Source organism: Thermobia domestica, chromosome 8 (assembly GCF_964235325.1).
Source record: "Thermobia domestica chromosome 8, izTheDome1.hap1.1, whole genome shotgun sequence".
In the NCBI taxonomy this organism is placed as follows: Eukaryota; Metazoa; Arthropoda; class Insecta; order Zygentoma; family Lepismatidae; genus Thermobia; species Thermobia domestica.
Genome location: NC_137461.1, coordinates 136,667,001 through 136,681,699, shown reverse-complemented (window position 1 = coordinate 136,681,699; position 14,699 = coordinate 136,667,001). Strand labels below are relative to the sequence as shown.

The 14,699-nt window shown below is 32.5% G+C and overlaps 1 protein-coding gene across 2 annotated transcripts in view; it reads right to left on the bottom strand.

The window, feature by feature from the left end:
* The window catches only part of ck (unconventional myosin-VIIa ck), a 234,346-nt gene that overhangs the window by 176,976 nt on the left and 42,671 nt on the right, over positions 1-14,699 (bottom strand). For both annotated transcript variants that reach the window (XM_081769036.1, XM_081769038.1), the window contains exon 2: positions 5,611-5,661. In XM_081769036.1, the coding sequence (XP_081625162.1) occupies positions 5,611-5,628 (18 nt within the window). In that variant the 5' untranslated portion in view covers positions 5,629-5,661. The remainder of the gene's footprint in view (positions 1-5,610; positions 5,662-14,699) is intronic.

Sequence of the window (14,699 nt, the reverse complement as noted above, 5' to 3'; positions counted from 1 at the left end):
GTACATGGAGGAGAATTATACTCTGTTATGAAAACGGTGGTGTACATACACATTCTGGAATAAATAGTGAAGAATAGTCACACTACCTCAAAGTTGTCCTACGATCTATGAATATGTGGACACGCGATAGGAGGTAACGAGACTTTGTAATCACTCTGTATGTATGGAAAGATAAAGATTGTGTTTTGTCGGAGATTAAAGTATTTCTTCTGTAGTTTGGGATTGAAATTAGTGAAAGGAAGAATCATTTGCTTCAACAATGCACAGTATCATTAGTTAATTGTCTGCATCTTTGTTATAACGGGAGCTCCTTTCAGTTTTGTCATGAAGGCTCCATAGCTGCTGCTATTGGATATACTATCACTGTTTCTATTGCCAATGATAGGTTAAATCATTCTGTTTCGAAACATGAATAAAAGGTGTCAAGCGCTGGACGTGACATCCATTATAATTGTCATGCATCGACAAATAATGCCTTCTATAAAGACAAATATCAGGATAATTATTTACGTATTTAACATTTTTTTAATTCATGGATTATTAGGGATAAATTTGCACAAATTACACGATGCATTCGTAAAACCATTTATACTCGTATTTAAATGATTTTCAATTTGCATTAATACTCTTTGGATTAAAAAAAAATGTTTTACTACAATAGTAAAACAGTGAAAAGGTAACACGAGTGAAACCTAATGCAATGAAGATTTTTCTCAGTAATGGGTCTATAATTTTGTACTTAATTGTTCCACTTCTTTCTCTATTGTGTTCGTTACAATATGATCATTGTTGCGCTCAACGGTTCACTTCTTCTAAACCATTTTTATATCATCACCAAATGTCTTTCCGTAATGAAGTTACTTTTGTTTCTTACTGAAGCAAAGTTGTACAATCAAAGAATGTGATCGCTTGTTTCTAACTAGCCATTTTTATTGTGCCTGGAAGTGCATGAGTGCGGTCACTCCTCTTCGTTTTAACAAATCACGCGCATTGTTGAAATGTGATAAAATATTTCTTTCACGTTCAATAGTTATGTCCTCCAGGAAGATCAATGAAATTTAATAATTGGGAACTATATAGTAAAATGAGAGGAAAAGAGAGTATCTTGAAATATTTCTGCATAGACAATGAAGGGCCACGATGGCTCAGTGCCACAGCGTTCACCATTAGTACAGGAGGTTTCTGGTTCCATCCCTGCCCTAGTAAGTTTCTGGTGGTCAACTTCCGTCTCCATAGGATTGTATCGAGATTCCCCCACAATCTCATTCCATCAATTAATGAATAACCATTCATTTACTTTAATCATCCATTTTCTTTAGCCTTACGGGCACAAATGTGGGACGCAAAACTGAAGTATTATATATATATATATATATATATATATATATATATATATATATATATATATATATATATATATATATATATATATATATATATATATATATATATATATATATATATACGTAAAGAACAGGTTTAGAACTTAAGAACTTAGTTTAAGAGGTTCTTTTACACGAACTATTACCCTACGTACATACCTAGTACTATATTTAACATAATAAGAGCAAACCTTTTTTAACAACCTCATATATGCATATACTCATACTGTATTCCTCAATGCTGGTGTACGGGTCGCGGTGGCTGAGTGGTAGAGCGTTCACTTCTTGTGCATGAGGTCCCTGGCTCGATCGCAGCTCGCGCCAAGTGAACTTCGTGGTGGACAAACACCGTGTGCGTGGGTTTTCTCGGGGTTCTCCCGTTTCCTCCCACTTTCTTCATTCCACCATTTCATTCATTTCTCATCATCACCGTCTTTTTTAGCCTATCCGGCATAATCGTGGGACGTAAAACTCAAAAATTTCATTTCATTTTCAATGCTGGCGTACCAGGTATTATCATAGGCTCCTGTGTGAGTTGCTGGTAAAACGTCCCATTCGTAGCTCCTTATGTTCTATATTTTATGCTGACACGTTAATGTATATTCATTGACTGATTTTTATTTCATTCATAGAAATATGTTGCTTTTATCTTATTCGAATATACAGTATGTGTTCTTTTCTGCAGTATGAATGTCTAGAATGTAGAAGTATAAAACATAATTGACAGGATTTCCTTGCAGTTTCACAATAATCTATTTACATTGGATGTTCAATCCAGTCCAAAAATGTTGTTGAATAATAACATTTGTTTGGGTAAAATCTTTATATTTGACCATTGCTGGCTTTACAACTATTAAGAGTAACTGTAAAATTTGTTCATCTTGACACAATACTTTTAGTGCGCTCTAAGTGTATCACATTGGCAAACAAGTTAGTTTTCACCCGCAAATATTCGTTTTGATACATAATATAAAACGATTAATTTAACAACACAAACAATTATCTTCAGATTGACGGCAAAAGCTCGCTTTAAAATTACCTTATTTTTGGAAATAGTGTAAATTCCTCTCTTCAGGAATCTTTCCCCTTTGATAAAATCGTTAGGCAGTTAAGAATTCGGTCAAATAAGAATTCATTCCCCTTAAAATAACAGGTATCATTTTTTTCTGAATGTCATCTTACAAAATATTAGGGGAAGTGTATATATATATATATATATATATATATATATATATATATATATATATATATATATATATATATATATATATATATATATATATATATATATATATATTAGTCATGGCATAACTGGCCAATATAATATGACCAGCAATCAATGAGTGTTTGCATTTCTGACATCCAAAGAATGTTTTAAGGAATCATCCTGTAACTTCAAGACAATGAATGCCAAGATGACAATCTTACAAAAATGATAACCCATTCGGGTTATTCTTTCAACGATCAGAATAATAATAATAATAAAAGAAAAAATTAGTACAGTATACAAAATTAGTTATTGTGTTTGACAGGTACTTTTTAAGTATTATTTCTCACAGATATTTAAAATGCAAATATAGTGAACAGGAAAGGAAATTACATTACTTTAAATGAAAAATGCATTTAAGATGCAGATTAGTTTCCACCTCAAAGCGCTACAATGATCCCAACAACAAAATTCCCATTGAATGAATTCTTCTATATAGGAAGTTTCCGGAGGCAATCGAGATTTACTCAAGTTGAGAATAACTTATTAAATAGCAATAAACATTAAAAGAAAAAATAATACAAAATATTAATTATTCTTCATCCACATTACTTTTATATTCAACATTTTTCTTTTCTTTTATGTATGTATGTATGTATTTATCTACTTATTTATTTTTTATAATTCCCGGGAACTTTTGAAGTTATAATGACGTAAAACATTAAAGTCTAAATATTTTGCTCACTGGATCTGTTAGTATTCTATTGAATATTCAGCAGGATTAGATCAACTTAAATAAACTTAGGAACATATATTGTTGGAAAATAAACACAAAGAAGAACAAGCAATATTTAGAAATTAATTTGTCAAATTCAATTTAATTTCTCTTCAATAATTATTAAGCAATACTATGTAAAAATGGCACCAAAAGCTATTCGTTTATCATAAATTTCTTCAATGTTAGTTCATATCACGTTTCAAACTATGAAATGATAGTTTCTCTAAGTCCACTGAACTATCATTTTCATAGGTTAAATAATTTAAGAGGTGCAAACATTTCAAAAGTCAATTCTTTTTTATTTCAACAATCTATAACTTTACAAAGACGGTGATTCTACCCTTGCTATATTAAGCTCTTCTCGAAGTTTCCTGCACTTAAGTGCAATACATATCATTGATACCATCTAACGTGCCAATGAAGATACTGGAGAAGGTTTCCTTGAAATTGTTTCAGTAGTTTTTCAGTTTAATAACACAACTCATTATCGTTTGATAATATTAGTACAGTAGTATGGACGAAAGGGGAAAACAAGCTATTAAAAAAAATTGTTGGAAAAATGTTGGACATTTTTCGACATTTCAACTTCAATGATAAAAACAAGACGTGTCACATGTCTTTTCCCATTATAATACAAAAATATATTTAATTACTACATTCTGAAGAAATATATGAAAAGTTCCATAATCAAGCATAGTCGATTCACTTGATAGGATCGACTCGATCAATCGATCGACTCGAAGGTCAAATCGATGGAAGTATTGAGTTTTCTCGTTCGAACAAATTGTTTGTTGAGCTAGTAATGTCTAACGACAAAAAATTGTTTAGTGAAAATTTGCACGTTTAGCAATAACTGTTCTGAAAATGTAGTAGTTAGATTTAGTACAACAAAACTCTCATTTAGAATTTATGCATAAACTAAAAGTTCAGTTAATGACGCTTTTTCGAAGCAAAAGACATATTTTATGTAGAAGATTACGCGGAAGTGTTATGTATCTATCTAACTATATACATAACACTTATTAAGGCTGTTAAAGTTCGAGGCGGAGAAGGTTATAAACGCTATATCCAACTTTTCTATTTTAAATACATTGACACTATATAACACTAATGAGGTAAACGCTTTGCTACTAAGCAAGCAAGCTCCCTTGTGGTGGTTAAATGGTTACCGTACGCAGCTTTGGCATGGGGCTTCCGGGTCGATTACCGATGGGAGCTCATGTGGCCTCGCTGCTGAAAGGGACGATCAACTATTGAACAACTCGACTACTAAGTAAGCGATCCTCCCCTCGAAAAGTTATGGTTTCAGAATAAATAATTGTAAATCACAACAAGAAAATATCATTTTTACATTGATTTATTCAACCATTGTTTTACGATTTTTGTATTGCATATACATAAAATATATAATTATTGTTAAGAACTGACAAGTTCCACTGAAAACATTCTTCCAATTTATACTCAAAGGAATGGGTATCTTCAGACCGTGCAATAATATATAATTATAAAGACCATTGAAAAACATTGTTTTTTGTTGCTGTAATGATATGCATGAGATGTTTTCATGCAATTCCCCAGGTTTTTCACAATTTTCTGCTTAAAATGGGGGGGGGGGGGAGAAAGAAAGAAAGGGAAATGCAATGTTGCTTTCCTAATTCATTTCAATTTTCACACAGAAAAATGTAAGCAACTTGAAAGTACTCTGGCCATAACGTACAAAATTTTAAAAGATCATAACAACGCAAGTTATACTACGTATATTTCATGAGACGATAGAGCTTGATTATCAATAGATTCCAATCGGATACCAATGTCAATAGTCCTAGATGGAAATTGGTCTTATATTCCTTTAGTTCAAGTAGCATACGATAAAATGAAACAGTTGTCACAAAAACTCATACCCAAATCAACACACACACACACAAATTTTTTTGTCAATATTTTTGGATCCATTAGCATAATTTAGTAATTTTTACAGCAATGTTTTGTTAGTTTCCGTAAACCATAAACATTTGCTTCAAAGTTATTATTTTAAAAAAGAACAGATATATAGTTAATGTTTAGTTCATTTTAGTGGTAACTGTCCATAGAAAAAAAAAAATTGAGTGAATTCCATCTTCCCGTTTTAATTTCTCATCCTATTTTCAAACAGAATAAAATTGTTTGGAACATGTTACGACAGTCAGCAGATGTCTGACTTCTGACCGACTACAATTTTAAATTAATAAGAACAGTGTACTTACCCTTGTGACGATCACCATGGCTCAACACCAGGCGCGTTAGTCCAGCCGCTCCTGCAAAAGTGAAACCAATAATAATAATAGTACACATGAAAAATAAAATATTCAACAAGCACTAAATCAAATAATAAGTCTACTACAAAAAAAAAGAAAAGAAAAAAGAAAAGAAAAGAAAAAAGAAAGAAAGAAAAAGAAAGAAACTGTTCGTTTCTAAATTTTGGAAAATGTGTGACTATATAGGGTACATCCATATGCATAGAACATTAAGTACATAATGAAATTTAAGAACTTATCTTTAGGCTACCATTTTAGTAGTACTGTTGGATTGTATATTAGCGGACTTCTCCCGGCTAAAATATGAGTATTCTCATGTTTGGTGTGGAAGGCTCGGCGGGTTTAAAACCCAATGGGAAGTCCTTCGATAAACTCCAGATATGAAGAATTTGACTTCGCTGTTGAAAACGGAATGCCTATTTCCATAAAATCAAACTGGTCATAAAAAATTATTATTATTATTATTATTATTATTATTATTATTATTATTATTATTATTATTATTATTATTATTATTACAACTGTCAATGCATCAGTCATTGCGTCATCCTAATCCTAATAACAAAGAGTCACGTTAATAGATGTCACTCCCTGCGATATCGTTTACCTGTATAACCAAGTCCTCGAACAATTGAATAAATATTGTACGGAGTTCGACGTGATTCATGGGCACTAAAATAAATAAGTAAATTTGTTAAATTTAAACAATTAGAGCCTTTTAATTAAGAACGGCTTTAACCTATAGTGTCCAACAGGCCGAGGTTCAGGCGAAACAACTAATAATAATAATAATAATAATAATAATAATAATAATAATAATAATAATAATAATAATAATAATAATAATAATAATAATAATAATAATAATAATATGTTCAATGAAGTAGGGTACAAGAAGAATGTTAACTTATCAATATATTTTTAAGTCTTGCTTTCTTACGAACTTCTTATTGTCGAAGGATTCCCCACAGAGTTGGTTGTTACGGAATGAAACAGCTAGTAATTTGATGACGCTAGGTCTGGTGAGTGTTAATCGTTATATTTTTAGCATTATTTATTCATCTTCAATGTGATATTGTAGTGATGTCTTGTAGTTTATAAGTTAGTGTCCAATGCAAATGCAGAGAAAATTTCAGGAATTTTACCTCATTGGTGTTATAGCTTATTAGAGACTATGGCCGGTCAGTCGGAGTTTGGTTTGATGATATGTGAAGAGCACATAAGCTCTTACTGCTGTTCTGGCTTCTAGATAGATTCACTACCTCTTGATAACCTGTAATATCCAGCCATATTAACGTAAAATATAATCCGAGTTTACTCGACCATACAGTATTTACCATACTGTATCATACTCGACCACACCATACTGTATTTATGTTGCATGATTTATTAATGTTCCACGGAGGTTAAAGCAGTGTTATATAAATGATTTTATGTATACATTATCAACTGATAATGTTTCTTTCTTAACCTTAATTGAGGTTTTATATCATCAAATGCATATCTACAGGTCCTATTCATCTTTAGTGCTAAGAACTGTTATTACTTGTAATAATAGTTTTCTAATATAATAAATGCAATCTAAAAATCGATTAAAATTACTGATGAAAAATGAAATATTTCAGTTTTACGTCCCACACTTATGCCGTGCAGGCTAAAGGGGGTGGCGATGATGAGAATGAATGAAATGGTGGAATAAAGCAAGTGCTAGGAAAAGGAAGAACCCCGAGAAAACCAACGCACACGTGTTTGTTCACTGCAAAGGCCACTTGTTGAAAGCTGGGATCGAACTAAGGGCCTCACCAGAGATGAATGCTCTACCACTGAGGCAAAGTGGCCAAAAAGTGATAGATGATGCTGATGAAATTTGGCAAATAAATTTCGGCCATCCGTGAACAAATGCGAACTGATGATCTCAAGATTTTCATTCCTTCCTTGGAAGTTTAAAATGACTGCAAAGAAACGGTAGACAGATCAGATCTGGCCATTAGTGGACGTAAGAGTTTAAGAAAGACAATTATTCCCTTTTCTAAATTTTTTCTTTCTTCTTTCCTTTTACAAATGTCTATTGTAGCTAAATATATCGTGTAACAGCCTAAATTGATATGGAGATTTCCTAAATGGACGTTAGTAGCTTTGACCACTTCATTAAGTAATAAGCAAAAACCTTCATAAACAATTTACAGGAGGTAAAGAAATTGTTATTTTTATTGCTGTTTTCTACCATATTCCTATCGCCAGCACAAGAGGATGACAACTGATGTAGTTTGTTCTCTCCTGGCACTCCCGCTGATTTAGTGGATAGCACATACACCTTTGATGTACGGGATCCCGGGTTCGATTTCCGGTGGGAGAGCATTAAAATCTGAGTGCTGTGCAGTGACTCGGATTCCACCCTAAACTGTAGATCCACGTCTCATATAGCTTCGGTGCTCGAAAGGGTCCCTAAACTATAATAAAGAATTTATTTTCTCGAAAACTTTGGAGTGAATGGATATGGATTCATTTTAAAACCACATACTTTTTACTTTAAAGTCACAGACTCTATACTAAAATGATTTTCTATTCTTCCAAAATATTGACGAAAGAATTTTATATGGGCTATTTACGTTTGCTGGTTGATGTACTGGTATAAACAGAACATCTGTTTGTGACTATTGAATCGATCTTCATTTTTTTTTCCTGTCTGGCATTATAGTTAAATTTCCTCGATGGCGGTTTAGTAAGTGGATTCAACAGTTTAACATAACACTTGAAATAATTTATTTAATTAAAATACTTTAAAGATTCAGTCAGGAGATAAAAGGAATCCAAACCATAACAAACATAGTGAGAATCCGGGTTGGCAATCGCGTGAAAATTGCTACAGCTTCCTCGATACGTATCATAGTACATTGAAGCCTCAAACACATTTTAGAAACCACGAAAACGTGTCTAAAGGTCATTGACATTGGCAAACGAACCGCACACTATACAATAATTTGAGTAACACATTCATTCAGAGTCTAAATGTGTGTCCTTGAGTATGTATGAATATGACGAAAACTGTTGTTATATCAGCTCGGTTTCAAAATACTGCATGTAACATTACAGAAATTTAAAATATTGAAAACAATAAGGACAAAATTGGTTAGAAAATGAGCAAAAGAAATTATATAGCGTAATCAAAAAAAAAAAAAATGAAAAAAATTGAAACCAATGATATTATTGATGCCCCACCTTCTGCGTATCTTCTACAGGTGGAGGACATTGACCTGCAGCCGGACTTTGGTGTACCGGCTTAGAAAAGGCCTTGAACAGAAAACAGGTAACACCAAAGAGAGGAAGAGGTGGGAGTGAAAATAAGGATAACACAACAAAACAATAATGAGGCTGAAACCTACTTAAAAATTTAAAAACATGTTTTTTTCTTGTTGTTAATATTTTAATGTAACATACTAGTACAATTCTTGTAAATAGATTCCAACGAAAGGGAATAGTACTCTTGGCATTGGAATAATTAATTACCTATTCCTGTAAATGTTCGAAAACTTTTCCTGTAATTATTCGAACAAAGAGATTGTTTAAAATTTTAACAGCATTAGAAGAGAGTAGTTTTACCTTAGGCTTGGGATATCTACACATTTCCAGGAAACCTGCTATACAGTAGTACAGTATACAATACAATTTTGATTAATCGTCGGTCGACAATTTAGGCTGCGGTTACACTGGACCAGAATTCGTACAAAATTTGGACGTACAAACTCTTACGAAGTAAGCAATGTCCATATACGCAATTATATTACTTTCACATTATTCGTACAATTGTTCATGCCTATGTTTCTGTAAATCTTAGTGACAGTAGCTTTCCATATTACTGATATACCTAGCTCGTATTATTATTACATGTATTATTATTATTATTATTATTATTATTATTATTATTATTATTATTATTATTATTAATTTTTATTATGTTATCACTCCTGTTCTTTCTCTTGTTATTATCGTAGGTTATTGATAGCAATAACAACCTAGTCTAACCTTTACGAATGGTTGTAAGTTGATGACTAAAGGCAATACTAGACAGGAGCTGTTAAGCCACTACCGTCACCGTGCCTTGCTAGACAACTATACCTATCTGGATAATAAAAATTGCAATTGGTTATAACTAAAAAGATAATGATGACATAATTATGAAGTTCGGTCTACCACTTCTTCAAAATATATATATTTAACATATCGCAGAAACAACTACTGCTCTAAGCCAATAAATGTACAAGTTATATCAATCAGATTATAGCACAAGACCTATACTATACTCGATTTGTAGGCACTCTGCCCTCCCTCACCGACTGTGATTACTCGGGAGACTATGCTATGGGCTGTGCCTAGGTCGAAATTTCCATTACTTGTCTCTGGGCAAAGGATCCAGTTTATACCGAAAACTCCTCTGCTTTCCTGTGCCCTAACTTTTCTTCTTCTCATTTTTTTTTCTTTAAGAAGTTAGTTTTAAATTTGATTCATTCCAGGGGCCGCGGTGGCTCAGTGATAAAGCGTTCACCTCTGGTGCTTGGGGTCTCGGGTTCGATCCCATCCCCCGCCAAGTGAACTTTATGGTGGACAAATACCGTGTGCGTGAGCTTCCTCGGGGTTCTCCCGTTTTCTCCCACTTCCTTCATTCCACCATTTTATTCATTTCTCATCATCACCGTCTCCTTTAGCCTAACCGGCATAATCGTGGGACGTAAAATTTACAGAGTTCATTTCATTTCATTTTCATTTCGATTTATATTTTTTCGTCTGCCTACTACAGGATACAACTACACAACGACTACACCCATACTACAGGGTACAACTTCGAGTCTTTTCAGTTTAAATTTTCAGGATACAAGCACGAGGCACTCTAAATTTCCTGCATAGATTTTGGAAGCATATATACCAACGTAAAATTTCAAAACGGCAGCTATTTTTTTTTTTCCTTCGAAATAGCAAGTATCCACGCAATAAAGTGCAATTTTCGGTCTTTTAAGTTGAAATTTTCAGAGTAGAAGAACAAGATACTTTAAATTAGCCGTATATATTTTGGAGGAGATCCAACGAAAAAATTCAAAATGGTAGCCATTTTTTAAAAAACAGCAGTAAATAGAAAATTGTTGCAAGTTCTGACAATGACAAATATAAATCATATTGTCAAGATGTATAAATATAAATCTTGAAATATAAATCATATTTTAACACTTTTACTCCAGAAACATTTAAATGTTTCGAAAACCCCCACTTAAACCCGAAAATACCCGAAAAAATCATATGGGCCCATGTGTGTTTTTTTAAAACGGTCTTTTTCAAACCCTGCCATATCGGTCATAGCAATTGTAACAAACAACACATTCCTATAGATAATCAATAGCCTTGTAATGTCACTTTTAAATGCATCAATTGATAGAATGTTTCTTTTTCACTCATCTCGATGTTTCAAAGTTTAGAAAAACTTACTTCAAACTTAAATAAGTACAATTAAAAAATAAAATCAAAAACTTTAAGAATATGGTGGCCCACAATGTTAAAAGAAGGAATTTGCAATAGTTACAGTTCTCATAAACGTTGATTGAATTTGGATTAGAAAATTATTATATGTTATAAGTTATCAAAATCGTATGGATTTTATTTATTTATTTTTTTTTTTCAGTAAAATTTTGGAGGTCATTTCAGTTCATGTTTACAGTGCCCAATCAGTTGTGTTATGGAAGAAACGTCAAGTTAGACATACTTCACTACACTTTCTAAAAGTACACTAAAAAGTACATTATCACTTTGCCGTGAAAAAGACTTATCCAAACACACACAAAAATCCTGACCTTCCAATATACGGTACTGTTCTCAAGAACTTTTTTGTGTCCTCAACGTTCACTTAACGCTCGGTTTCTGTTACCTATGTAAGTATTCGTTTGTTTGATTTGGACCCAACGTATACTTCAACATTTTGTGAAAAAGATACCGAGAGAGAAAGAAAGAAAGAAATGCTTGATTTTATTGTAATGCTCTACCGCAGAGTTCCTCTGAACTTGTTGGCAGTACGTACGTTGATATTTCTAATGATCAAACAATTCAACTTTACAATAAGGTAATGAGTTCTCACAAAATCCAGAAATCTAAACATTCCTACATATACAAAAAAAAAAAAAAAGTCAACATATTTCTTTTTAAATACTTTTAAGTACACTTACCACAAATAAAAGTAGAAAGATGACAAATAAAGCAATGAAACGTGATTACAAATGTGCACTCTATATAAGCATTAAGACACATTTTACATCTAATATTATATATTTGCATTGCAACATAACCTTATTATTTATTTCTTTTCTAGTTTTTTTTTTTTTTTTTTTTTTTTTTTTTTGTCTCATTTTGTCATTTGAGCAGGATTTACGCTGCTCTAGTTATTTATTATTATGAAAAGTGTGAAAGATTAAAAAAATATATATATATCCTAAAATTTATATCCACGTTCCGGAAGGTCTATTCACACAGATTTTCAAGAAATAATAATAACGAAAATTTAATATACTAAACAATTAGAGATCGTTCCCTTTGGATTAAAAAAATTATATATATATCGTCAATTTCGAGACAAAAGGGCGTATCTTTCTTAACTTTTCTAGGAGACAAGTTTAAACCTTGTCTATCTATTTATTCTATCGTCTTCCTTTAAAAATTTAGTTTGACCTCCGTTTCACGTATATAACTTCCCGAATTAAATTAAATTTTGACAATACGATAGAATAAATTACTTTAAAATTATCTCCTGGAAAAGTTGAAAAAAATTATATACGCCCCTTTGTCTCAAGAGGGACGATATGAATGATAAGATATACATAAGCCTGATGTAATTCAACCAAATCGAAATATTAGTAGTAGTAGTAGTAGCAGTAGTAATAATAGTAATAGTAATTTTTGTCGTTGCTGCGGTGATGGTGGTGTTAAGGTGACTTCCCACTTGCGACAGTCCTATTAGCGAGAGGAACTGTTAACTGTCCTATGAGCGACCGATTCGATCTGTTAATTGTCCTATGAGTCACCGATTCCTTCATACTAAGATAATGGTCTTTATCTTGTTTTATACTAATGTGATTTAGAACCTAACAACATGTACTATGAAAAATTTCGCTCTATCTGAATTTAATACGTGAGGATGCTCTCTTTGCATTAACAATCTTTTATACATTTTTCCTAATATTATATTTTTGAATTAATTTCTATGAATACATTGACTCGATCAAGGGGAAAACTAATTAAATATTGAGAGTAGCTCCGCCTTTGTCTGTGATTCTAATATAATTTTTAAAAATCATGTTAAAATAATACGAAGCATCTGGTATATCTGGTATTTAATATACGTGGCTTGCTATATTACGTATACATTTTTGTGAACCAGGGATGCGACCCTTGCCTTCCCATCGGGCGCCCATGGAAAAAAAAAGGTGTTCACCATTTGAGGATATCAAAGAAATCTAAAAACACGGTGTATTGGAAGAAATTATTATATAAGTTACAAATCTCTCGCAGGATTTAACAGTTCGTCTAGTTATAAGGGATTATTTCAGATTGCTACACGACAAGCTTTTATGTATGTCAAAACAAGGGAGGAAGGCAAATTAAGCAATTAGTTTACGTTTTGGTAGTTTACAATAGGGGAGAAGGTAGTTTAAAGAGTTTATTTACCTTTTGGGTTGATTAGAGTGAACTGCATTATAATTGGTGTGATTCGTTGAGAATAGCCAATCAGATGTAAGGGATCTCAAAAGCTGTCTTTTATCATGGACATTTTTTTTTTTTTTTTAATCTTATTCATAGTCTTAGGAAGTCTAAAAAGTAGATAGTTGGCGAAACTGTTACACGTTTAAGTTTTTCAAAATAAAATATATTACTGTGCTTAGTCAGTAATTAGATTTGAATCAAATTAAGTACAGAAAACAGAGCTTTTCAAGAAAGGGGATATTACAACTGAATTTTCAATAAATACATAGGAATATACATTTCATGGAAATATCCCTGTTGTCTCGTTAAGTTATTTGATATGTTTTATGTCAAATCTAACTCAAAATTAAAATGTTTTATTTGCACTCAACAGTAGAGGAAAAATATATTTAACGAACAGTATCACTGGCACGTACATATTTCATACCAAGGTTGTTCGGGCACTAATAACGCCAGAGGCAAACATATTTTACGGGATGGAATCATATCATCTTCCATCATCTCAATGTAAATGAATCGGTCGCTCATAGGATAGATAACAGTTCCTGTCGCTAATAGGATTGTTGCTTCTGGGACAAATTCGGTGTTAAGGCTTTAATAGACGTAGATAATTAATGAAAGTAAATGATCATCAAATTACATTCTTTGTTCTCAACTGGGAATCGAGTAGCTCAGTGCTAGAGCGCTTACCTCCGGCATGGGGTCTCTGGTTCGATCCTAGCTAGGTAAGTTCGTGGTAGACAACATCGTGTCCGTGGGTTTTCTAGGGGTACTCCCGTCTCCTCCCACATTCTCATTTCTCCAATTATTCCATCATCATTCACTTGCTTTAATCATTCGTCTCCCTTAGCCTACAGGTAATATACGTGGGACGTTAAACTGAAATATTTCATTTTTTCAACCAAGAATCGAATCCAGGACGTTATTCGCTAGACCATTGAGGAGGGCTCCCTATAATTTCAAATAAAGTAAAGATACCTCTCCCCTTCTTTGCGAGGATTTATGGTGAAATGGGTCATTGAAAGGGGGAAATGTGTGTGTAAAGCTGAAATTTCCTCAAAAACTTCATATCAACATCTCTAGTTAATATCGGGAGTCACTCTCGCTATTTGAGCATGTCATTTTCTTTTTCAAGAACTTCTGTTGAACAAGTAACGCAATTTTAATTCAAAATTTTTAAAAAGCTTTAAAATATCACATATAGTACAGTACGGAAGCGCACATCAATTGAAAGCAGTAGAATAAAACAACATGCACAGAAGTTTTCACAATAACTCTTAAATTTAATGTGTTTCCGATTA